Source organism: Microplitis demolitor, chromosome 1, assembly GCF_026212275.2.
Source record: "Microplitis demolitor isolate Queensland-Clemson2020A chromosome 1, iyMicDemo2.1a, whole genome shotgun sequence".
Classification (NCBI taxonomy): domain Eukaryota; kingdom Metazoa; phylum Arthropoda; class Insecta; order Hymenoptera; family Braconidae; genus Microplitis; species Microplitis demolitor.
Window position 1 is genome coordinate 7,094,501 of NC_068545.1, and position 27,995 is coordinate 7,122,495.

The 27,995-nt window shown below is 26.8% G+C and overlaps 2 protein-coding genes across 8 annotated transcripts in view; one reads left to right on the top strand and one right to left on the bottom strand.

Moving 5' to 3' along the window:
• Window positions 1-20: 20 nt before the first annotated feature.
• LOC103568417 (DNA replication complex GINS protein PSF3) lies at window positions 21-9,122 on the top strand. Its single transcript, XM_008545265.3, has 4 exons — window positions 21-300; window positions 390-534; window positions 3,469-3,598; window positions 6,394-9,122. The coding sequence occupies exons 1-4, from the start codon at window positions 195-197 to the stop codon at window positions 6,622-6,624; spliced, it is 612 nt and encodes a 203-aa protein (XP_008543487.1). The 5' UTR covers window positions 21-194; the 3' UTR covers window positions 6,625-9,122.
• Window positions 9,123-10,755: 1,633 nt separating this feature from the next.
• LOC103568419 (hepatocyte nuclear factor 4-gamma) overlaps window positions 10,756-27,995 on the bottom strand; it is a 51,591-nt gene continuing 34,351 nt past the window's right edge. For 6 of the 7 annotated variants that reach the window (XM_008545269.3, XM_008545268.3, XM_053739120.1 and 3 more), the window contains 6 exons: window positions 16,939-17,140; window positions 16,634-16,728; window positions 16,414-16,550; window positions 15,888-16,167; window positions 13,618-13,770; window positions 10,756-13,544 (listed from right to left, as the gene is read on the bottom strand). In XM_008545269.3, coding sequence (XP_008543491.1) covers window positions 13,039-13,544; window positions 13,618-13,770; window positions 15,888-16,167; window positions 16,414-16,550; window positions 16,634-16,728; window positions 16,939-17,140 — 1,373 coding nt within the window. In that variant the 3' untranslated portion in view covers window positions 10,756-13,038. The remainder of the gene's footprint in view (window positions 13,545-13,617; window positions 13,771-15,887; window positions 16,168-16,413; window positions 16,551-16,633; window positions 16,729-16,938; window positions 17,141-27,995) is intronic. The other variant, XM_008545270.3, reaches the window with a different exon arrangement.

The following is a 27,995-nucleotide window of genomic DNA, read 5'->3' on the forward strand; positions in this document are numbered from 1 at the left end:
TAACAACAATAACAAATTGTTCAACCTGTCTTTGTTATTTGAAATAATTTTCAGAGGTTATACAAGTATTTTTTTACCGGGAAAAAGTACACATTGTGTAATTAATTGTTAATCTTAATTATAATTAATTTATTTTTAATCTTAATTATAATTACTGTAGTTTACTATAGAAATTTACTAAATTTTTTATTATCATGTCATTTGCGCAAAGCTACTATCCAAATTATTTCTCAATAAATGACATATTGGCAACGGAGGAAAGAATCCAGTGTAAAGTTGAACTTAATTTGCCACGTTTAGGTAAATAATCTTTTTTTATTTTTTTTACAATTATTTAAAATTTACTAATTAGTAGTACTTGAATTTTTAAATTGTTAAATTTTATTTAGGTTTCTTGGATATAACATCAGAAGCACCGGATTTAAAACCGGGAACGAAATTAGAATTTCCATTTTGGTTAGCATCATCATTACATTCTAGACGAAGACCTATTGTTAGTGTTGAAATACCTAAATATTATAAAGAAGGTTGGAGGTAAGTTATTTAATTAACATTTTTTTTTAATTAGTATAATTTAATTGGTAACTGATTTGTTTTCTATTAAAATAAACACAATTTTGATTTATTAACTTGAAAATTTTTAATTTACCGAATATGATACAAATTTCATGCTTAAAGTAAAACAGAGATCAGACAGTTTGTAAGTTTTAATTAACAAATTACATATCATTAAAATAAACAGCCAAATATATGTGTACCAAAGATTTCTAAAACATCTTCAGACGCCTTTTCAATCACTTCTTTCCGCCAGTAATTAATTTTTTCATTTAAAAGAAAACGAATTTTGTAATATCGGTTATTTTCAGCATTTTAAAAAAACTATGATAATGAAAGTAACAGACATTAAAAAAATTTATTTCTTTTAAATAAGCAAATAAATACTTATAAATGAAAACTTTAAAAAATTGCACATAAACATCTCTTAGCGCATGTTCTACAAATTTTATTTTACTTACAACTAACTTTTTTCTAAAAATCACACAATTTCTTAATATTTGCAACTTTCAATATTGCAAAAAACTAGGGGTAATGATTATTCTGTCTGATATTTTCAAAATTAAGTTTTTTAACAAACGTTGACGTTTTGAAATCTTACTCTGATTAAGAAAAATGGTTTGAAATGGTTTAAAATAATTTCAATCAACTAATATATAGATATATATTAGGTGTACAAAAAAGTTCTACCCGTTTTTTGTCAAAAAAAAATATATTTAAAAATTTTAAATAAAATACAAATTTTAATCAAAATAACCACCATCAGCATCTACTACCCTTTGCCAACGCTCAGGCAACTGATGGATCCCACGGCGATAAAAGGCTTGATCTTTTGTCGAAATGAAATCATCTATTGTTTTTTGCATTTCGTTTTCATTTTGTAAGTGTTTGTCAGCCAGGTAATTTTGCAATGAACGGAATAGGTGAAAATCACACGGTGCAAGGTCTGGTGAATACGCCGGGTGCGGTAAAACTTCCCACTGTAAATCATTTATAGTGTGGTGGACGATTGAACTTCTATAAGGCCTGGCGTTATCATGCTGCAGTATCACTTAATTGTTAATTGACAACTGTAGCGTTCTCCAGTAACGGTTTCTCCTGGTTTGAGTAACTCATAATATAGCACGCTCCACTCATCCCACCAAATACAAAGCAATATTTTTTTCCCAAAAACATTACGTTTTGGTGTTGATGTCGTTGGTTGTCCTGGGTCTACCCAATGTTTTCGACGTTTAGGATTCTCATAGTAAACCCACTTTTCGTCCCCTGTTACAAGTTTCCACAAAAAACTTTTTTTTTTATGTCGTGAAAGCAACGACAGGCAGGTGTCAACTCGTCTCTCTCGTTGTTCTGGAGTTAATTCATGAGGTACCCATTTTCCTTCTTTTTGAATCTTACCTAAAGCATGTAATCTTTCAGAAATAGCTTGTTGAGTAACGTTTAACTTTTTCGCAAGTTCTTGTTGTGTTTGTGCAGAATCTTGATTCAGTAATTCTTCCAATTTCTCGTCACTGATTGTTGAAGGTCTTCCAGAGCGTGGTTTATCATTTAAATTAAAATCTCCGTTTGTGAATTTCCGAAACCATCTTCGACAAGTACTGTCATCAATAACACTGTCACCATAAGTTGCACAGATTATTCTTTGAACTTCAGCAGCACTTTTTCCTTGATGAAATTCATATAAAAGACAATGGCGGATATGCTCATTACTTACTTCCATTTTTAACTTAATAAAAAAATATATATATATCGAAGATTAATATATTAAAAGTTTGATGAATTTAAAGAGTACAAACAGCTGTGCATGTACATATACGTATTCATAGCTAACCTATAAATAGCTGTTAGATAACTCCATCTTTGAAAAACGGGTAGAACTTTTTTGTACACCTAATACTTAGAATGGATTAAATTATTTTTCTTATTCTGGAAATTGACTATGATTTATTTCCTGCTTTTTACTCTCGTACTTGTATCCTTCTTGATGTTCTGTCTTGTGCTTTGTTACTGCCGGTAGAAGAAAAAAACAAGGTTTTTTAACTTATTACAGTCCAGGATCTTTGGCTATCTTTTCGCTTGTTAGTTTCTCAAACTCCCGAGCGTACTCACACTGCATTAGATTCAGATTTGTGTCAGTATAGAAACATGCTACAATTTTGAAACGAGCAGACTGATTGCAATAGATATTAAAATTGATTAATTTAGACCATTAATTAGATTTATTTGGCTATGAAGTCAAAACTTTTTGCGGCCATTAAAAGTACAAGATACAAAGAATAATATATAAAATATGTATGTTGTGCACATCAAATCTAAATAATAATAATAACTATTTCAACCATTGTATATTTCTTATATAAATTATAAAGTCATACAGAAATACTATTTTAAAACATTAGACACAAAATCAAAAAAGTAAAATTACAACAAGCTTTTCTAAATTGGAAAGATATCAGTATATGGAATACAGTTAGATGGCAATAGATTCTAGGCTAATTGTCGTAACAATAAAAAATTTATAACATTTCATTAATCAACTATGTAATAGTTATTGGCCGTGTGTATGAAAATACTAATACTATTAAACTGTTAGTGTGAGATGTATACATGCACTTCTTGGGGATATACGTATACACAATACACACTTATATTTCTATAGTAGCATATGTATGCGCACATAACCAATAGATTGCCTCTAACATTACCTCTACTCGATGTAAACGTGATTCCAGTATTTTGTAAGCTCTCACCAAATAATTGAATTTGGGCTAGATATGACGCGCTTAAAAAATTTTGTTTATTATTAATAAATCATAATATTTCAAATACATGTTAAAGTGCAAATATTTTCAGCCTTTATCTAACTGTGCTATTTTGTTGGTATTTAAATTATTAAATAATTATTTTTTCAAGAGACATAGTAGATGCTGGTCCATGCGCAGTTAAATTAAGCCAATGGAATCTACATTATTATGAATTAGGCATGCTTATAACACAATTTAATAGTCGCGAAAGTGAAAAAATAAAAGATAATTTATTATTAGTAAGTATTTTAATTATTCATTCATTTCTATTTTTTTTTTTTTTTTATAATTTATTAGGTAAATGGCCCAGTTATTATATTTGCTCTAGCCATGACATTAAAAAATTGATTCATGTAAAAATAAAACTCTTTTATATTTAAAATAGTAATTTTGATCAAGGTATGAGCAAGTTGAGCAAAATATAGCAATAAAATATACTACATAATGTAGGAGAGTAAAAAAGACGATTTCAGACGAGAGCGAAGTTGCCTGTTTGAGCCGAAAGCGAGGGCTGACATCACTAGAATTCTGAAATCGTGTTTTATCCCGTGCACGATATTTTTCATATTGCCTACTCTCTAAACGTGAATAAGTGTAATATTCACTTATTTTCGGTAATTCATGTTTAGAGAGTTACATTGGCAGTTTTAATGACCGGAGCTAGTTAAAACAGTTTAATTTCTGCCCAGTAGTGTGATAAAAACATAATGTTGTATTTTAAGTATTCATATTTAAGTAATTTAACAAGAAAAAAGATGACTTCTCTAATAGGGAAAAAACTGATAAGTTTCTGACTGTTAAGTCGCATTGGTCTAACATTGACTTGTTTCGACCGGCAAAACAAACATTAAAATTTTTAGTTTCAATGCAAGTGATATGAATTATACTATACCGATAGATATCTTTATTATATATGGGTGATTCCATTCTAACTTAAACTGTGATATTCAATGTTCTGTATTGTTTTTTCTCACAGGTCATTAATTAATAATCAATTAATGAAATTTTTGTGTTAGTTGGATAGTGATGAACATATTTCGACATTTTTTTCTATTATATAACTTGCCACTCAGAGAAAACTTACAATATGTCACTTGAATGTCAGTTCCGTGTCATGTCCGTTTCTAGAAGTTACCTATAAATTGTTAATTTCTTTTGTCGCAAGAAATGATTTAAACTAATCACCTCATAAATTCTAATGTTTATGATCCAACTGGAAAAAATTGGTACACTTTCTGTTTAATGTATTAAGTTAACATTGAATTCCGGTTCAATAACTTTTGTCTTTAAATTTTAACGAATTTGTGAATTTGAATTTGTGTGACTCGAACGCTATGTTCCTTGAGATTTATGAAACGTCTAGTAAACTATCTTGAAAGTACGTCATCTCTGAGTAATATTTACAAACACTAAGTTGATGAAAAAGTGCCAAGAGCTCGTGTCATGTTAGAACTTAACTTTTAAAAAGATATGTTATAAATTGTCTTGTCGATACCGTGGTATTGATAAACGTCATTAGCTATTAATTTTTTTTTGAACAAAATATTAAATTAACCAAATAATTACAGTTGTTATTTAAAATGAAACTGTTAGTACCGTGTCTGTCAGTACCATGTAAAATAATAATAAATATAGCATATAGTTATAATAATTAGTTGTAAAATTATTTTAATCATTAATTAAAATTTGTTTCAATACAGATGGCATCAATACTTCGTGCTAGAAAGCTACCAGATACAAGTGACAATTAATTTATTCAATGTTTATTAATTTAATTAATTAATTTATTTTTTAGTAAATTCTATAAATTAAATTATATTTGCTATAAATTATAAAGTTAATCGTTATTAATCATCATTAATTTGTTAAATAATTATTAAAAAAAGAGTTTAAAAGTGTTACAACAGAATTTATAAATGAATTTAATAATTTTCTCAAATAATTTTTACTGAATTTATTTTAAATCAGATATTTCAACAATAAAATTTTTTCAAAAATGTTTTTTTTTAATAACTTTTAATTCGCTCGATGGATTAATTTCAAAATCTAATCAGCTCTAAAACTTTGTAAGCCGCGTCGAATGCCGCCTCAACAATCAAAATCGGTTCATTCGTTCAAGAGAAACCGTTAACGAAAGAATTAAAAAAAAATTTTTTTTTTAGTATTTTAGAAATTTCTCAAAAACGACTAGATGAATCAATTTCAAAATCTGATCAGTTGAAGAAATCAATAAAACGCGTCGATTGCTACCTTTAACGTCTCAATCGGTTTATTCGTTCGAGAGATATCGTTAAAGAAAAAATAGTAAAAAACGTTTTCTTTCGAAAACATAGGCATACAAAAGTATTTTCGAGCCCAAGGAGCTCGAAATGGGCGGGAAGTTTTGGGGCTGGCCCACAGGGTCAACCGACAGACCGATTTTTTTTAATACAGTTATATTATTAAATAAAGCAATCGATTTTTGAGCATGATCTCGTATTTTGAAATAGAGTTGCTGTAAGCATACTTCTATCTCATTTGCTTTTACGCGGCGTTGCCAAATATAAATACTACGGAAGTTAAATTACACAAAGCACACATTTGACACTCGTGGTATCGATAGAACTACCTTATAAAGCTAAAGCAACAAGCGCCAATGGGACTTTTTATAGTGGTTCCTACAAAATATATAGTTATCTAGTAAACTTGAATACAACATTTCATAGTGAGCACTGTAAAAAGTCTGATCTAGCGCTAGTGGATCACGTTTTACAGAACTAGTACTATAAATTTGATGGTAAGTTTTCTTCGTATATTCGAAGTGATGCATTGCTATACGAAACTATAATTGCTACTATTTTCTTCTTTGCCCACACTCATTGTCATTAATGGCTGGCCCTTCAAACTCTAAAATCCAAACCAGACAGGGGAGGGGGCAGGCACTAATGACAGAAAGTGTACTAGTGACTGGGTCATTTGTCTCAAATTTTCATTAATTACTTGAAAAATTGTAATATTATTGTAATTATTTCTATTCATAAATTAACTTTATTAGGCATTTAAGATACGACTAAGATCTCTTATGGATTCAATTGAAAATCCTTATGCAAAGCCAACGTTAGATACTCCATTGCCCATGCTAGAGCATAATTTGCTTGTAGCTGGCCGTAAAGCACGTACTGTTTTGATAGAATGGTTAAAACAAGGTAGTGGCAATATTGAAAAATCGGAAATGGTTGCTAATCTTATGAAGAAACGTAAACGTAATGAATTCGAAGCCGATTAATATTAGTTATAATTTATTAATTAATTATTTTGTTATTAAATCAATAGCAATTAATAATGTAAAATAATATTTCTAATCAATTAAGAGTAATTTAATAGTAAAAAATTAGTTTAATTAATTAAAATACAATATCCCTTTATTTAACGAATACAATCATGATTTTTATAGTAATTAAATAACAAATATAAATTATATACAATTGGTATAAAGAAATTCAAACACAAAATAATTGTAAACAAGATTTAAAAAAAAAACATTAAGCAACAATTAATTAAAGTCTCTAGTTTTAAACTAATTATTTTAATTTTACGAATTTATGTATTCATATTGTGATTTTAAAAACAATTATTATTATTTACTTTTATTAAATACATTTATTTTATTTAAATAATCTTGTATACAAAATATATCAATTAGATGAATGAATTATTGTCAACTCTATAGAGTTTAATAAACTGATTGATATGTACAGAAAATAGTAACATATTTATTTGGCGCATTTCCCTGACGACTAACTTTTAAGTTTTAATAGTTTCATATTTGTTCAATTTATTGATATAATTATTTATTAATTTGTTTTTTCATTTATTTTTTTAATAACAATAATTTGAGATTTATAATTCGTTAGTCTATTATAGAGAAAAGTTACATACTTCATAAATTGTGTAACAAAAACTGTAAGACGTAAATCTCTGACAATAACTTTAATGTACATTAATTATAAAAATATAATTATTACTAAATATATGATTAATATTGATCAATATTTTTCTTAGCATTATGTTTTGTATTTTTTCTATTGAGCACATTCAGAGTAAAAAAAAAATTTAATGTTAAATTGTCTGGTTCATATCTCGTACATATGATTTTTACTACTAAATTCTATCAACTATATCGGATTCATATAAAATTACTGTATAAATTTTACCTCTTATATGATTCATACGTAAATCATAAAATTATATTTTAATCAAGAGTTAAAATGGTAAAGCATTGTATGTGATTCATATATGGTTGTATCTGTTTCGCATATTGCACAATTTCAGGGAACTAATTATATCGGAGTCAGATAAAAATTTTTGTACGTATAAAGCAAACCATAATTATCTGTTGTCATTAATCCGAAAAATTACATCTGATTCATGTAGCATAAACATTTTATTTGATACATGATCAATCTAAAAATCGAACAAAATAATTTTATTTATAAAAAGTAAGGACAAAGTTATGCTTTTATAGATCACATACCGTCCCCTTTCTGGGAAAACCTCGTAACTACATTTTTTTCATAATTAAAATTATGAGTGAAAAACATTCTTTAGTACTGCTATTGCGTAAAAAAAGCTTCAAATTTTAATAATTATAACGGAATGTTTGAGACACTTGAATTTTAATATTTTCATTAATGCACGTGTAACAGAATAGATTTCTTGACCGATTTCCGAAAAAATTATAATTTTGCAGTTACGAAATTTACTCAGAAAGAGGGCGAATATAAATCAGAGGCCTAATTGTAAATCACGAGTTACATTTGACTCACGTCAAATCGTCACTGCATATCATAAATATATGTATTAGACTGGGCCAAAAAAATCGATTATTTTTTTTTTTTAAGTATATCGAAAAAATTATTTGGAATGACAAAAAAAAAATTATTGTGAAAATTGGAGCCCTTAATATTTATATTAAGAGGTCTATCATCGCAATTTTTTATTTTTTTTAATGAGCGGATTTTTGTCTCATAACTTATAACGAAATCGACTTAGATTCATATCTAAAAGGAAATTGAATGCTCTACAAAATAGGTCTGATTGAAATTTTTAATAATATTTTCGATATACTTAAAAAAAAAAATAAATAAAAAAATAGTCGATTTTTTTAGCTTAGTCTAATATTTATGTATAAAGTTCTCCCACAGAGTTAGTCGCGTTCGGTTTTTATTCCCACACTCAGTAAATGAGTATCCCATGTCGTTACTACACATTAACACTACAAACCGAAAATATCCGACAATTCCCGACGGCGCTTTACTCTTGAGGAAGACTTTATAACATTGTCCCAGGAGGAGTGATCCTCGGGAGTTTTTGGTTTTTATTCCCACTCTGGATGTTCTATGTATTAACCCCCCCCCCCACTTGGTTTTATATATGCGAAGTTTAGAAATAATCAGTAGTAGGAGTAATTTTCGAAGTTCATTTCTTCTCTGAGACGAGTCTACAAAGTACTTAAAATAAATTTATTTAGGTTAAATATTATTATTATAAAAAATCACGATTTGTTTAGATCATATTCGTTTCATATAAATTACAGTAAATTATAAGTTATATTTGATGAATTTTATTTTATATATGAATCATATATAAGCAATAAAACTTTTTTATTTCATTTTTTTTTCATCTATAAATCACTGAGAGGTCATATATCAACTGCATCTATAATTAAAATATGAATAGATGTTCATATATGCACCATATTGTATTTACGTATGAACCATATAAAGTCCTATTATTAAAAATAATGGTATCTTTTAATTTAAATTGAATTGCATTATGATATCTAAAACTTAAAGTATCAAAACAAATTTTTTTTAAATACAATTTTGTAATTAACAATCTTATCAATAACAGATTACAATATAAGTTCAGTATATTGTTCAATTAATTATCAACTTATATTTTATAAAATATTTTTTATTACGCAAATTTTTTAAACACATTAATTAATATTAAAACGATCTAAAAAACAAAAAAATATTTACAGCATATCAACTAATGGAATGTATTATTAAAATATTTTTTATAAAATTATTCTTTACATTTAAATATAAATATAAATTTATAATTAATTCCTACTAATATTATTTTAATTATATACGTGCACAGATATGTGTATATATTACAAAATAATATATTTAGGGAAAAATAATACAATAAACATAATTACAATAGTTTTGTAAAATCTAAAAATTATCAAGGCACCATTTATTAATGAATTAATTATTAAATAAAAAAAAACATTCTCATTTATTCTGTACATACTCAACACATATCGTATCACATATTATGCCTTGTTTTTTTTTTTTTTTTTTTTTTTTATTAAACATGATTTTATTAAACAAATTATTGCAATTAGCCCTACATATTGATTTTGAATTAACATATTATGATTTATTCATCTTTTGATTATGAATATCCCGGTTATTATTACAATCAGTTAGAAATATATCGACGTTACTTAAATTTTTACGTTAACCGTATACCATTCTGTTTTACAGATTCTACACGTAACGAAATCGGACTCGGAAAATGTAAACGCATTAATCAGATTTAAAAAAAAATTATGAGATTTGTTGTATAAATACACCGTATTATTAAATTTAACATTAATTTACTGTTAACAATTATTAAATTAATAACAATAGCTTACACGGTAAGAAATACATGGCGTTCAACACCATATTTTCGAACAATCGATGTTTTCGTTTCGATTATCGATTTTTTTTAACCAATTGTAGGCCTTTCGATAAATTGAAAAAAATCGATTCTTTTTTTTGAAAACGATTTTTAAACATTGATTTTTTGTAAAATTAATTGAAGAAAAAATTGGGTTTTCAAAGTCATTAACTCAAACATTATAAAATTTTTTTGACTAATACAGCTAAACAAATGATAAACAACTTAAACGAAATGATTAAAGTTAGATTCCTTATTAAAAGAAACGATTAGAAAAAAAAATTTTAAATACTTTGTAATGCTTTTGAATACTTTGAATACATTTGAATCACTCTTTTTATGACCATTTAATATTGCAAATCGTTTCGAATCGGTTCTTTTAATCAGGGATAGGCAATTTATAATTTTATAGATCAAAATTTTACGCTATTTGAAAAATTAAAAAATAATCGATTTTTATTAAAGCGATTGTACAACTTAAAAGATACTTTGAAATAATCGACTTTCATATAAAGTAAATATTAATATAATTTTTTTTTATAGCAGACATGCATTTTTAATTTATGATTTTGGATCCATATTCGTTTTTTTATGTTGAACAAAAAATTATAAAATCGATTTTACACAATCGATTGTTAAGCTATCAATTTTGCAACTATAAAATTGGGAGAGAAAAAATCGTTTTTTTTTTTTTTTTTCGAAAAAAATCGATTGTTTAGAAACGATTAATCGCCATGATTGTCTTCAGTCGATTCTATTAAATTGTGAAAAATCAAATAGTTGCTTCGATTTCGGCAACACTAATGTGAAATATTCCAAGACAGTATTGTAACGAGTCCCAGAAGTATGGCGTTATTTACTATACTGTATAGTACTGGAGCTATTGTATTGCTCGCACGTATGCATAGCAGGCACGGCGAAACAGCATGGCCCTGAGACCCATACTACAATGCCGAGGGCACAATGCTACTAGTTTTTCCCGCCATAATTTTTGGCGTGTCAATCAATGTATACTATCGTATTACCGCCAAAACTATATAGATGTCATTAGTCTAGGTTTGTCTGCCAGAAGAATTGTGGATATGGCAACACAGTATGGGCCTGACGGCCATACTGACATTGTGGTGCCCGCGACAACTATCGCGCATATTACTATTCCCGCAATGACCGAATCATCTATGCATACAATTCTACAATGTATAAAAATTTTCGATACCATACAGTATGGCATTCACGCCTACCGTGTATTTTTTATAAATAAATTTGAGAGAAAAAAACTATTGTATTGCTATGAGTCAATTGAGTAGACTTACATTATATATACCTATATATTTATTTATTATTAATCATTAATAATGAAAACACTAAAGTTAATATTGAGCAAGGGTTTGAGCACTAGGTGTGATTGACTCGATGATTTGTATATAATTGTATATAATTGTATATAATTGTATATAAATATATATGTATAATATCGATTGTCATTTTGATAATTTAATATATCTTATCAGCATATAATATTTATTGGCGAGCTTTTAAATAAAAATAATCTTTTAACTGTACAATTTATTTTTTTTCTATTTAAATATTTTCAATTATTTGCCTATAAGGTAGAAGGCTTAATACCCGAATCGGGACTGCTACCCGATCACTCCATATATTTGCATATATACTTATAAATATATTACGAATATTTGATCTTTTACCTTAAGTAATAAAATATACATAACATGTATGAAGATTATTTTTATTTATCCTTACTAACATTATAATATATGTATTTTACTGGTTTTTAATTAGTTTAATGACGTATTACTTATTACTTACTATACATATTTGTAAAAAAATTAAACGTATTTAAGGCACCTTTTTTTTATCAAACGTTTTTTTAATCGTATAAATATTAATCGTTTTTTTTAATTATCACTTATATTATCACTGATCGTATATAATACGATGTGATTTTTTTTTATAAAGGCAATTCGAGAATTTATTATTAATTTTAGATTTTTATATTATTATATTAATATATTTATAGATATTTTTTAACTTTGAGCTGTTGATTTATATTATTTTCATAACTAGAAAATTTTAATTTTATTAATTTTCATTTTAATAACTGGATGAAAAAAATAATATCGTTGATGGTTTTGAATAGCAAATATATTTTTTTATAGTAATAATCATTTGTTAACGTACTTGAATTTATCCGCAATGAAATGAATTTTTCCTGTCACATTTGACAAAATTTCTGTACGAAGAGAATTTATAGTTAAAAGTGTTTAGGTTATGGCCGAGTAATGGAACTATAGAAAAATCACCCTGGTGGAAACTTTTCGGACTTTTGTCTGAAAAACTCAGTTCTAGAATTCTAAAGACTTTTTCAGACAAAAGTCCGAAAAATTTCCACCAGGGCAATACAAGAAAAAATATATTTATTAGAATAAAATGGTATACTACACATCTAAGGAAGAAAGTATGACATTTAAATACATGTGTGTAATTGGCTATAGAACCTCCCAGCAGGTCAGTCACGGAAACGTTCAGGTACTAGCATTGTTTAACGAAATTAAGCGCATGTGGAGTTTTATTTAGTTCATACTTTTAGAACAGGGAATTGATACTTTCTTCCCACTAAATGGGGCAGAAATCGAACCTTTAGACGCAAGCGTGGCAAAAAAAAGTGATGCAATTCCAAATGACATACAATGACTGCGTTCAGATCAACTAATTGGCAATCAATGCTGTTCCGATAAACTTTAACGTTCAACTCTCTTTATACAGAAAATAATTTTTAGAAATATAATACAATAATAATAATATTGGAAAATTTATCCATCACAATTTATAAAAAATTGTATTACGAAATTTCTTAAAGGTTAATTTATTTTTTCTAAATCAACAGCTTAAAGCAAAAAAATTTCTATTTAGTTAAAATAATTCGTAATTGTTCGTTATCTAGTCAAAAAGTTGTTTCAGTTTCTAAACTAGGCTCCTGTTTAAAAAGTCGAAACCCCGCGACAGTATTATCATCATGTGAAGTAATAGAAGTTAAATCGCGTAAAATCATAACAGGACTACCGGCACTTAACATATGATCCTGAGGACTAAGAGGTCCTGTGTTTGCTGGTGTTAATGGACTACTAGGACTTTCATTGCTACTTACATAACTGCCAGGTGGATTTGATATCGGTAAGGGCGTTGTTGCGCCATTTAATTCAGCAGATGCGCCACCTAATAGCATTTCTTGCAACAAACTGTCGATATGCGCAACACCAAATAACCTTACAAATTGTATTTGTTCAATCATTTGCCATGATATTGACTGTAATGCCGGCAATGTTAACAATATTTCTCCGAATCGACCACGGCTATCATATTGACGATCACTTATATAATCTTCAAGATTTATTTGGATTTGATAACGTAAATGTTTTATTCTAGCCGGTTCACTTAACCCTTTAGCGTCTGTAATAAAATATAAAAATTTTAATTATCAATCAATATCTCTTAAAATAAATAAATAAATAAAAGAACATACTTGGATCAAAGAAAACAATGGCTTTCAGACAAGCAAATTCGGTATCATCAATCTGTACTTCATTTAACGGTTTTACCAATTCTTCCATTATGCGTATACCAACTCTACTGATATCCAGATCTTGATTACGTCCATCTGTGGGCAATGATATGACTGATAACCACGGTTATACCGTTCGTATTATTTGTTACGACTGAGTCCGGCATGGGATTCATGTATTTTAATCCTTATATTTATATACTTTTTTTTTTGCGGCCTTTTAAAACAAACAAAACTTGCCATGCAACATTCATAACTATTAAAGACAAAGACAAATGCCGAACTCAGCCAACTAGCTACACCCCAGTTAAACGTGCACTTTTGAAATGTCCAGTTTTCGTATCGATCATAATAAGAATATTCATCAATACAATTAACAAAAAAAAAATATTTCAATACAAAGCAATCTTTAGAGGATGTAATTTAAAAAATTTATAATTTTGAAAAGTAAAAAAATAGTCTAGTGCAATTGATCTAATAATAAGCACTATTTAAATAATAATAATTAATCATTACAAAACATGTAATATTTGTTTTTGAAAATAACAGTTTTAAGTTTTAATTTTAATTGACTTTACGCTCTAATTAGCCAATTGTCTAACTCCATTTCAGAAAATCCTCCATTTATGCGAAAAAGAAAAAATTTAAAAATTGTTTTTCATCTAAAGATCAATTTCATATATAGTATATGTATAGTATTTTTGTCAAGGTTACTCAAATGATATTTTCTCTATTAGTATCTGAAAATTGCACAGAATCACCTACGAAAAATAATCAGTTAAACAATTTGCTAATTAGAACGTCGATATTTTGAATGTGATGTAATAAATTCATAAATGATTAAACAGGATCATATCTGTAAATATATTAATCAAATCTGTAAATATATGATCAAACATGATTATATATTATATTTGCTCATTTACAGCGATATGTGTGTAGATAAAACTAGTTGTCGTATATATAAATATTCAATAATGATGGTATATAAATAGATCTAATTATTATTTTCCCGGTGATAAAAAATATACAAATTATGATCCTATCTAATTAAATATGAACATACATTATTATATTCGATCATATATGTATAACTATAGATTACATATGAGCATATTGCACGACTCATAATGCGAAACATCAGAGTGTGCTTTACGATCGAAAAATTTTTTTCGCCTCACTTCGGCAACTATTTCAATTATTTTTCAAATCTGATCAGATATGATTATATATATATATATTTGATCACATCTGATTAATTAACTTTTTTTTTTTGGGTAAAAGAAGAAAATTATTGAAGAATTATTTAAAAAGTTTTTAATTTTGTTTTAAGTAAAACGAAAATGAAATATTAACTTTAAATCTTTAACTTATCACCTTTTTACTAATCTTTGCTGATTTATATCGATATATTATCGTAAAATACAGAGATGGCATAGTCACGTCGTTTTGTTAGTGAAGATTATTATTATACTTTTTATTTATTCGCAACGAAATCATAGATGATAAAGTCTAAAACTACAGATAACATCATAAAATATTGGAAAGTTTAAAAATAAAAAGTTATGTTACTAAATAGTATTAAGAGTTTCTACTAGAGATTTAATTAAGGTTTTTACAGATAATTCTAACCAGGATAACAGTCATTGCGCTTCATTTATTGTTTTTAAATAGACAAAATTCTAAAAAAATTTTGAAAGTATTGATATGCAGTACTTATATAAAATAAAAATTTTACTGTGGCGTCAACTTGTAAAATGTAATAATTACCATTTAGAAAAAAAATAATTATAAATAATAATAATAATAATAATAAATAATATTTAATTATAAGTCGAAAAAAAAAAAACTGGACAATTCATCTCCATTTTTAGTCAATTAAATTTTCCTCCGTCATAATTGAGAAAATAAAGTAAACATTTATTAACATTAATTAAAGTATCAGCGTAGTAGCAAGATAAAAAATAAAATAGAACAAAGAAATAATCGATAATAATAATCAATATATAAGCACCAATATTTTCCTGTTTTTCGCAACAAAGAAAATATAATAATGGCAATCAAGCAGTTAATTACAATCTCTATTAGTTATTAAAAACATTATTTCCCAGGATTTTATCAGTAATTATTTATTATTATTATTGTTATTATCACAAACAATAAACATGCATTGAAATTATGCAGCAAAAACATAAAAATAAAATGATGTAATTGGTTGGAACTCAACGTACCAGGACAGCTCTTGGTGATAATACAATTGTTGCCAAGTAGCAGTACATCATTGAGATGCATGCTACGTCTCGCAACACCAAGTAGAAGATGTTCACCGGCATGAGCTCTCAGTAGCGCCACTTGATCATCAAGAGTAAGTTCACTAAATGCTGGAATGTACTTAGCCCATTCGACTAATATCAATAATTGTTGTTTCATACTATCGCAAACGTCATTTATATTTGCTATTTGTTTATTACTGAGGTCAGTCTCATTACTCGGGCTTCCTAATTGTTGTACCTGAAAATATTTTTAAAAATTTTTTATTTGTTATTTATTTTGTTGTTAATTCATTTGAGTCATTGTACGATAAGTGTTAAATATATATATAAATATAAGTAAATTATAATCATGACAGGAAATAAATATTTTTTCATTTGAACGGATACTGTTTTTATGCGTCCCGGACATTTCCGCGGTCATACGCATTTACAGCCATAAGTAAAGATTTATAAATATTCAACGACAGGGCTAAATTAAACTGACCTCTAAGGCCGCCCCGACTTGTCTACTGAGCATTTCAGCTTGTAGTAAGGAGACAACCGACAGACCACCGCCATTGCTTGTTTGTTCTTCATAACTTGGTCTTCTACAACTTATTCGATCACGTTCATTTTGTACCGCTAAAAAAACGTTTTTATTATTATTAGTATTATTAATCATTAATAAAAATTATTTATTAATAAAATATAGAAAATGACAATACCTTCTTTTTTCATACCGGCTTTAAAACATTTTCGTAGCCTACAATATCTACATTGATTTCTTTTATCTTTATCAACTACGCAATTCCGATTGAATCTTGAATAAAAATCAAAACATATAATTATGATTTTTTTTTCTTGTAGATATATAATTATAAAAATATGTAACAATCGTATTATGTCTGCGGTATAAATAAATAGTTTTTTTTAATTTTGAGAAGCAATTTAAATTCAACGATGCCGATTAACTTTTTTTATTTTAAATTAAATTATAAGTTGGAAAAGTTGTATAAGTTAATTAACTAACCGGCAAGTGTATAAGTGATTTTTTCTAACTGAACGCCGGAAAAATCCTTTGCAACCGTCACACGAAGCGGCGCCGTAATGTTTCCCTGTCGCTCTATCACCACAAATAGCACAGTGTTGAGATAACACACCGGTTACTCCTGATCCAGGAATACCGAGGACAGATCCGCCGGTACCACCGGCTCCCATACTTAGATCAGCATCTGAAAAATATATCGAATAATCCCACTTTATTTAAATGAAATATAAAATTATAAATAACGATAAAACATTTAATTAAAAATTTTGCGTTTTAGTTTTTTTTTTTTATAAACAGCGACGATATAGAACAGCTAGCTCAGTGAGCTGAGAGCATTGGTCTGATTAAAAGGTCAGGGTTTCGAATCCACCTCGAGGTCTTTTGCTAACATTTAATATAACATATAATTTTTATATGCTCTTAACGTAAGGTTAATTTTTTTTTAATAAGATTGCTTGGTAAAATTTTAAACTACAGAATAATGTAAAATTAAATCATAAAATTTTGTTAAATTTGAAGTCAACGAAATATTTTAGTTAATAAATTTTTTTTAAATTTATTCTAGAATGAATATGAATATCATGAGAATTAATATATATTAAGGTGGCCCAAAAAAAACCGGATATATTTTTTTTTTTGAGTCTCTTATGAAAATTTGTTGGTTTATGGTGTTTTAAGAAGCCTCCCCAAAAATCAGCTTAATAAAAAATTTTCAAGAGGTCGCTTACGAATTTTTAAAATATCAAAAATGATCGAAATTCGAATTTTTTATTTCAAATTTTTTTCTTTCTCGTTGCAGCAATAGCTTATATTTGTGATAATATGGCTACGCAGAAAATTTAAGCCCAAAATTTAAATATTTAAACCTCGCTCAAGAATTTTGAATATTAACTGACAATATGTGACTAATACTTGGAATTAGTTTTTGTATTTTGTTATAACTCAATTATTGCCATTTCACTAAAATACAACTTTTGCATCATTAAAAATATACAGGACAGCCTTAAACAATAAAATTTGGTCAGTTTTGAATAAGCGAAAAAACCTAAAAATTGAATTAAAAAATAAAAAAGTATGTAAATAACTTATTATTTATAGTTCTCGGGTTATATTTTCATTCATTGTATTGCAAATTGATGGTGAAAAAATCGAGAAGCTTCATTATTAATATTCGAGGGTCGCTCGAAAACGTTTAAAAGACAGCACAACATTCAAAATTCTTGAGCGAGGTATAAATATCTAAATTTTGGACTTATATTTTCAGCGTAGTCATGATTTCACAAATATAAACTATTGCTGCCACGAGAAAGAAAAGAATTTGAAATAAAAATTCAAATTTCGATCATTTTTGATATTTTAAAAATTCATGAGCGACCTCTTGAAAAATTTTTATCGAGCTGATTTTTGGAGAGGCTTCTTGAGACATTGTAAACCAAGAAATTTTCATAAGAGCTCGAAAAAAAACAGTCGTTTTTTTTGGAACACCCTAATATATATATATATATATATATATTGGAGAATATTATGATAAAATGGGAAATATTTTTGTTGGGAATTTAGGTATGGTAATCGTGAATGAAACAAAGCTTGATCAAACAAATGAAAATTATTTCTTTTTATTAAAAAAAAATACGCACTCTAGGGTATGTCTTTACTCGCAAGAGATTTAGCTTAGACTAACTTATTTTTTTAATATTATTTAACACTGAGGTCCAACAACCTCTCCTCCTTTTATATAACAAAGATCTTTAAGTTCAAAATATATATACATGTGTGCAAATGAAAGAAATACATATTGCCTTGCATTTACTTGAAACCAAGTAAATGCAAGTAAAACCAAGTACCTAAGGTCATAAAATTTGATCCATGCTAGCTTTCTTTTCCTTAGGTAAACATATACATATTTTGAACTAAACTAAAGAATATATATGTACTACGACTTAAATGCAACACTTCGAAATATTATTTCGAACAGAACATTTAGTAAAAGAGAAATATTAAATAAAATATATATAAGAATAAAGATTGATTTTTATACAGAGAATCCAACAATTTCCCAAAAAAATAAATTTCTGATATAAATTTATTTATCGTTTTTTTTTATGGTAAAGTATTATTCATTTATTTGTTTATTTTTTTTTATCTATTATTGAACCAATTGAAAACGTATAGAGATATATTTAAAATCTATCTACGATCGGTCTTATCGTACGTAGACATAAATATATATATATATTCTGTACCATCGTAAAGTCAAGAATCGTGATAACAATTATCATTGGGGAGAAAGCCAATATGTATATATATATATTCATCATAATATATATGTACAAGTAAATACGACAATAAACACGTTTACATATATTTAATATCGATGTTATATTTTTAACTTCATTTATATATGACAACATCACACGTGTTGTTTTAATGATGATAATTTTATATATATAATTATTTTATTTTTTTTTTATTTTTGCAATAGTATCGGTTATGCGCCAGATACTAACAGAATATCAAAGATAAGAGAAATAATATTTCTGCTGGATTAAAATTTAGGTACGATTATTAATTAATTTTTGAACGAAAATTTCATAGCAAATAAAAAATATTGAAATTTATGAGCTGTAATTATGTTCAGTATATTTTTTATTATTCCGAGCTAATGATAATTTTATGAGTTCCATAATAATTAAAACATTTTTTATCATGTATCAGATATGACGATACGTTATGCATATTAATTACTTACTGCAATTATATAATAATCAAAACTAATCATTAAACAGTTTGATACTACGCTATAGCATACAGATTAATAGTATATTAAATATCGGTGATATGTAATGACACATAGCGATTATTTGACTATATTAACATATTAATTTATTATATAATTCTGTAATTATATTTACTAAAGCGCTGCAGTAAATATAAGTTAAATAATAAATAGTAACATTAAGTAGATGTATTTATTTATAACATTCACGTAACAAATAATTTTTCATTGTAATTTGTTAATAATTAACTATAATTATCAACAAATAACTATTATAAATGGGTAATTTATTTCAATTTAAAGTAAATAAATCTTGAATAGATGCACGATTTTGAATTTTATATATAAATTTCATGATCAAATATTTGAAATTATAAATTTAGAATTTTTTAGTATATAGTTTATTGTGTAGCAAGGGATGAAACAAGACAAAAGCTAACTACTAGAGACGGAGGCGACGGCTGTCATCTCATGAAATTTGAAATCATGTTTTGTCGCATGTTGGTATGTTATGAATCTTAAATTAAGACATTGTCTTTGTCTGTACACATTTTTTCAAATGCTCATTGTTAAGTAAATAATTTCGATTTTGCATTAAATTTTTTAATTTTTTATCAGTTGGAATAAAAAAATCGTTCAAGCAATTGATAATTTAATCTATCTAAAATTGCGACCTTTACTTATGTAAAAAATAGTATTATAAATTGATCCATAGATTGCATTATATATATACATATATATATGTATATTGCTATTATCGAGGTAAAAAATTCCGAACTAAAAAATTTTTTTTCCTATGTTATTTAAATGGAAAATCAAAAATCGCGAAGAGCTACCTTTAAAACTTGAATTTAAGAGCTCGGATTGGTACCAAAATTTTAATTTTCAGGTATACTTTCAATTTTTGGATACCATAAAAAATTTGGTTTTTTTTCGACACTCCCCAATATAGGGGAAGGGGGGAGCAAAGCGGCGTACTTAAGGAAATACTATGGCTCCTAAAACTCAAATACGCTGAATCTTTTTGTTTTTAATCATATGCGAAGTTAATAAACGAAAATTTCAGTTGCCGTTATCACAAAAAAATTTTCACCTTGGCGGGCAAAATAGGGTACTCCCTAAAAAAAAGGCGAAAAAAAAACAAATTTCTGCATATTAAATAAATTTTTTTTGTGAGCAATTTGCATAAAGAAATATTACATTTTACACAATTATTGGATGCAAAAGAAGAAAAAAATTTTTTACTGGTTTTTATCATCAATCAAAAACCATCAACATTTTTTGACTGAAACTCGATTTTTGAGAAAGTTTAACAAAAAGTATTCAAAATAATACTCAGTTATGTTTACAAAAGTGATTTTGGAATGTTTAAAAAATATTGAAAAAATAAAAATTTTTTTAATAAAATTTGGAGGGTACTCCGTTTTACCTACTCTACTCCCTTTTGCCCCTCCCTTCCTCTATATAATAAATAAAATTTTTCAATCTATAAAATAATGACACATTTAATGAAACTACAGTCTTAGAAATTTTTAATAATGTTGCATTGCGTATTTTAAAATTAAAAGCACTTTCAACAATTCTTACAAAATTAAATTTAGATATTTTTTATTATCTATGTATTTATTAAGGCACAGGCCAAATGACAATTTTATACATTAATTTAGTTTTTACAAGAGTAATTTTATTAGCTAAAGTCACAATTTGTGAAGTAATGATAACAGAAAATTTAATTCAAACTACACAATCCAATTACAAAGCTGATGAATGATTTGCTATTTTACACAGGTTTTTGTTTTTCTCTTTCATTCAAAATCTAAATTTAATAAGTAGTCAAACATTCTATTTTTAAAAACCCAAGACTACTTGATTGTAATATCTCAGAAGGCAGATCTTAATTTTAATGCAATAAAGTCTATTAATTGAGCCAAGTTTCATAAACCAATGAATTTTATGTTTTAAAAATTCTAAATTATATAAATGTTAAAATTTCTGTAATAAAAATTATATTACTAATTTAAAATGACAAAATAAAAAATAATTTAAGTAATCATATTACACATACATTACTATTATTATTACTATTGATAGCATTCGATATATCACCAGAAAGAAAAGTGCGGGTCATTGAACAGAATTCAATTGATAGGTAAAGTAAATTCTTATATTTATAATTGAGAAATACTTTTATGCAACTATCGGTATGCAATGAAATTTCTATAACTTTTTTTTACTTAATTTTGTCATTCTGTTATTAACTTATCAATATGTTCTCAATGACTTTCTGAAAATCACATATTTAAGTATTTACAATTTATTTAAAAATTCATGAGACGTTCTCTTAATTACTCCATAATATGTTATACTTATTATACAATAACTTTTTTTTTTACATTACAACATTTTTCCATCCATCTATCCATCAGTCTAGATTTTTTTTAGTTGATGATTTATTTATTAAAGATCTCATAGCAATTCATCTAAAATATTATTACAAATTATTCGTTCTATAATTAAAAAAACAAGACACGTAATTAAGAATAGGACTAATGATAATTTATAAATGATGACTGATTTATTAATTTTAATTTATTTAAATATTGTCTATTACATATATCGTCTCTCTTTTTTGTCTCTTATATATTTCATAAATTTTTAATGATTCGAATGATTTTATAGAGATAAGATTTTATTACATTCAAATCTAATTACAAATAATATTAAAAAAAGGCAATGGTAGATTAAATTATTATTATTATTTTTTTTTTTTTTTACATATTTTACGTTGCGATATTTATCTTGATTTTATCAGTATATTCAATTTTGTGAAATTCCATAAAAGCTTTAATTTATATCTTATCTTTTATTGTTTTATTTTAAAATAATATATACTTCTTTAATTTAAGATTCATATAATTATTAAAAATTGTATTATTAATCATTTTTATTTAATTTCTCTGGTAATTTTGACATAATTTTTTTTTTAAATAAAATCTAAAAATTGATTAATAGTGTAGTATAGTATATATTTTTTCATAGATATCATTCTCGATTAATATTCCCTTTTGCTTTATCTAAATACTTCTTCTTGACGGTTAATAGCCATTTTAGTCTATCGCCGAGTCCCGGACTCGAACACTGGACTTTCTCCTTGTAGCTATAATGGAGTCATCTAATACTTTAGCCCATATGACTTCACCAAACCTCTAATAAAATTAATACACTTGTCGAAGGAAAAATTTCCTCTCTTTCTCGAGTATTTAAAAAAATCAAGAGTTTTTGAGCGCAAAATAGTTAGTAAGAGATCCAAAAATTTAATTGGTAACTATTGATAAAGTGGTTTTAACCATTTCTTTACATTTTACGATATCTAATACCAATATTTTTAGTTTTAACAACTAAAAAAATTTGTAAATCGGTTGACCCTGTGGGTCGGCTTCAAAACTTCCCGCTGTTTGCGAGCTCAAAGAGCTTGAAAACGTAATGTTCAATATTTTTAACTTGACAATTCCCATACAAAGTTTGGAAATCGGCCCTATATCGGACCATTACTGGGCCAAGAATGTCGATTAATGGCTCAGCAATGGCAATTTTTATTGGCCGATAAACGGCTTATAGCTGGGATGATAACCTCAGCCCATTACCGGGCTCGACTATTGGCCGATTAATGGTAGCCAGCAATCAGCCACGCACGCAAATAAATTAAATTAAAAAAAAATTTCATTTATATTATTCTAATAGAATTCATGATCTTGAACGTTTAAACTGTTTAAGTGGGATAAATGATGTGAAAAAAACTCGGTGAAAATTTTGTTGGGATCTGGGCGCGAACTGCCGTCCTTCTGATTGCTGGGTCTGAACGATGGCTACTGTATGAACCTACTAACGTTGAGCTGATAATTTTAAATGATCTACTTATTCATTTTACTACAACCACTAGGTTTTATGAAATGTAAAGAGCAATTTAATTGACATTATCTATTATTTAGAAAAAAAAAAACAATTTCGTATTACTTTTATTATAATTACATAATTTTTTAAAATAAAACTTATTAAATTAAATTGATTATTTATTAAGAACCCAGTGGAATTATCTTGCTCTATAGATGTATACCACCATTATTAAAAATGACATTTATTTTTAAAATATATGTTTTGTTTTTTAATTAAATTAATTTTTATAAGTAAAGTTATAAAACTGTGGTTTTTGATTGCAAATAATAACGAACTAAAAAATATTTTAATTGCTAATTGTAAATAATTTTAATCGGAAAATTAAAATATTTATTAATTACGACTTAGTTTGATTAAAAAATAACTAATTATTAATTAAAGAAAACTGTGATGATAAGTTATTTGAATAATTAATGATTGGTGAGTAGATTTTTCCATTTAACAAGAATCAATCATGGACCATTGATTCACGAAATAGTGGCCCAACGTTACGAACCGATAATCGGCCAGTCATAAGTAACCGTTTATTTTCCAGCCATCGGCAGCGTCGTATGACTGTCGTTTCCGGTACGAAAAGTCATATTCTGATATGAAACCAGTAATACCATAACATATACATTCAAAAATTTTAATAAAATCTCACTTCGAATTGACTACGCTATCTTCATGAAAAATTAAAGGGTGGCTGGTAATTAAACAGGTTTGGACCTCGGAACCATAGTATTTCCTTAAGTACCCCGCTTTGCTCCCTTCCCCTTCCCCTATCATTGTTATTATTTTGATAATTATTATTATTTATGTCATCTGTATTGGTTTTAGTGTCAATTTTTAATTTTTAAAAGAATCACTTGTTTTAACCGAGATTCGAACCCTGATGTCCCTCGTGCGAGTCCTTTATATATGTCTGACGAGCTGATGTTTCCTTTGAACGAAGGTTTTTGAACTTGTAATACATATTCGTATACTCTATCCTTACCAACCTTTAATTTTATCGATGTGCTTTGGAAAAATTACAAGACGTTTAGTAACTTTTAGTCGCTGTACAATACTTAATACTACGCTATTCATCTGGTTTATAGAAATTATACCAACCAGATTGTAATTTTTATATACTGTAGAGTATTTAATGGATATTTTTAGTTAATTTTTATATTTTTACCGAATAAAAACCGTTGAATCGTAAAATAAAATGTATTACTAAACGTTTAGTAATAATTTAACATTTTCTTCACAAAATTTGCTATTCGATTAATTAAGAATACAAATTAATTAGCAATGAAAGTAATAATATAGCAATTTTTTAGATAAACATGTTTATAGTATTAATTACTGTCGCATGCCTTGAGCGCGAAGCGCTGAGGCTATGCTCTATACTCGCCTGAAAATGAAAATCTCGATTTCGTCATATTAAATTGTTTCTAAATTTATAATTACACTTAAATAATACAAAAAAAATATATTGTTATAAAGAAAAATGATTAAACAACAGACTTTATACATTTTTACGTCGACTTATTACGATTTTTCTATAAATTTTCTGTTTTTAGTGACTTATAGTGTTAAATTATTCAGGATTCATGGGCTAGTAAACACTATAACTTCCGAAAAAAACAATTTTTCAACTTAATTTTTTTTCAATATCTTCGTATAGTTGATGCGAAGATCCCTTTTGCAAATGGCAGCTAAATATCGTATGGTTTAATTATAATTAATATTTTTAGATAGGCATCACATGACAATTTCTACCCTTTGAGCAGCCATATTACTTATTTCTTTAAATATACATTTATTTCAAGAGTGAACATAGCCAAGATTATTTTTTTGTATTTTTTGTTTACTTATCGATTTCTATGTATCGATTATTTTTCGATAGTATCGATGGTGGCACGGAATATACCTATACTAAAGTATACATATTAGCAGCTGGCGTTTTTTAAGTAAAATGGCGGGCTATTTAAAAACTTATAATCTAATTGTTTTTAATTAACAGTCGATACAAAAAAATATGTTAAAATTCAAAACAATATAACGGTTTTCAATAAAAAATTGTTGTATGTGTAATAAACTTTTAACTCACTTGAGTATCATTCACATAAATGCTCAAGGCATGATCTTTTGGATTTTCGAAACTTTTTTGTAATTTTTACTATAAATTTAGTAATAAATCGTAAAAATAATGCACTTATTGATTTGTATTAGTATTTCTTACTAAAATATATTAAATATTAAAATATTTTCGAGGCCCGTTTTTTCCGTATAAAAATTGTTTTTCGTAAGTATATAAAAAGGGAGCTCGAGTTTTTTTATAATTAATTAATTTAGCTATACGGATCCTCACGCTGGCAAAACAGATACTTATATCAATGAAACTACATATGTTTATAAAGGCTTTTTGTTGTATATATAACTTAAATAAATAAATACTCATTCTAACCTAAATGTATTTCTTCGAATTAACGATACTATAGACTGTTAAATTAACATGTGAGTATATTCTTAAACAAGGTATACGAATCGTTATTCTGACGATACGTCATTTGAAGATACATTGGATAGTCGTTCTGACAATATTTTTCTCTCCGTGTTCGGAGAGAAATTTATTCCAAGAGGGTTAAATAATTAAAAAATCATCTACTCCACAAAAACTACTTGTCGGAATGAATTTCTCTTCGAACAAAAGTGAATGAAAAAAAATCGACCACTCCGCGTTTACTCCGTAAACTTTTTACGATGTAAATGTTATGGAGTATTTACATAATTTTTGGTCTACCCAATAAAATTGAAAAAAAAAAAAAATCAATTTCAAATAGGCATAAATTTTAAAATATTAGTCCATTTGCTCGAAGAAGTATTTCTGAATTTCTTGTAAGTAGCAGGTATAAATTACTAAGCTGTTAGAAAAACTTTAAGAAATCATTTGTCTTAATGATTTACTTGTATATGTTTTGACAATGGCAGCCGTAGTTTGTTCTAAAAATTATAAATAAACAAAATAATTTTAATTTATCTAGAGGATGAGTGTTCCGCTCCATTCTTTCTTATAAATATGAATATTAATAATAAATAATTATAATGCAAATGTTTATGTGCATAAAAGTGTTTTGTAAATAACAGCATAATGAGAAAAAAAATAAAAAAAGTACGAAATAAAAATAAGAGTCAATTATAAATTCGTTCCGGTGTCTGGTGATTTAATAAGCACATAGTTAAATAAAGACAACTTATATACATTTGGACTTTAAACTACAATGCCTCTGTGTATACTAGACATATCCATCATTCATCATCATACTGATATAAATATTATGTATAGCTTATATATTGGGGAATTCTGAAGGAATTACGAGCACGATTATTATGATGACAACCAAACCTACCGCAATGTTGTGATTCCAAAGTCTAATATGTCGCATCGTCGTGCTCGTTATATCATAGGCATAGTTATATTGTATATATATGTATATAAACATATACATACATATTAAATACACGTGCTACTGTAGTAACACTATTTACTTATCGTGTAACCTGATAAACTATTCATTATTAAATTAAACACAGTGCCAAAATGTTCATTCATTTTTTTTTTAAATAATTTTAATGAGTAATCATTTTTTTTTCTTTTGAAACAGTTAAAATTTATTCAGATTTATTGATAAATAGTAAATTAATTTTCTATAGTTAAAATTTTATGGAAATCCTTAAATCGGTTAAAAATGAAATTTTGAATTATAGTAATTCAAAATAGAGGTGAAAGCGGCCAGACTGCCTCTTTAAGAATTTTGTGTTTATTATCATTTTCGGCAATTTATTTGGCACGGTTTCAAAAGTATTCAAAAGAAAAAACATGCATGTTTCCTACAAAAATGTAATTCAATTTTTTGAGATTTCTCCCAAGTCAAAACTTGAAATGTGAATTTTCCCTCCATATTCTAAATTAGGTTCTTCAGGCTGATATCATAGTTATATGAGGGTATATTGAGGATAAAATCACATTCGAGCAATAAGGTAAGCTATTGAGCAGAACTGAAGATCTGACCTAGCTTTAGGAGTTTTGTCCGCTTTTACCGAATGTAGGATAAATTTACAGTCAGTAGGAATGCCAAAATACATTCCAAAATCTACTTTTTAATTGTAGAAAAGATCCTTATCGGATCTTTGTTGGTAGATGAGAGGAACGAAGGAGGTATCAACTATACGATTAAAATAACTGCCATAATCGAAAAATTTTATGTACCTGAAGATCGGAACGTCTAATTTTCGGATCTGGACTTGAAAAATTTCTATCATACACGGTTCCGGAGTAATC

Excerpts from the sequence above, each read along its gene's own strand:
- LOC103568417 (XM_008545265.3), top strand. The coding sequence starts at position 195 with ATGTCATTTGCGCAAAGCTACTATCCAAATTATTTCTCAATAAATGAC. Across the intron at positions 535-3,468 it reads TATTATAAAGAAGGTTGGAG|AGACATAGTAGATGCTGGTC; the intron begins GTAAGTTATTTA and ends TATTTTTTCAAG. Across the intron at positions 3,599-6,393 it reads TAAAAGATAATTTATTATTA|GCATTTAAGATACGACTAAG; the intron begins GTAAGTATTTTA and ends TAACTTTATTAG.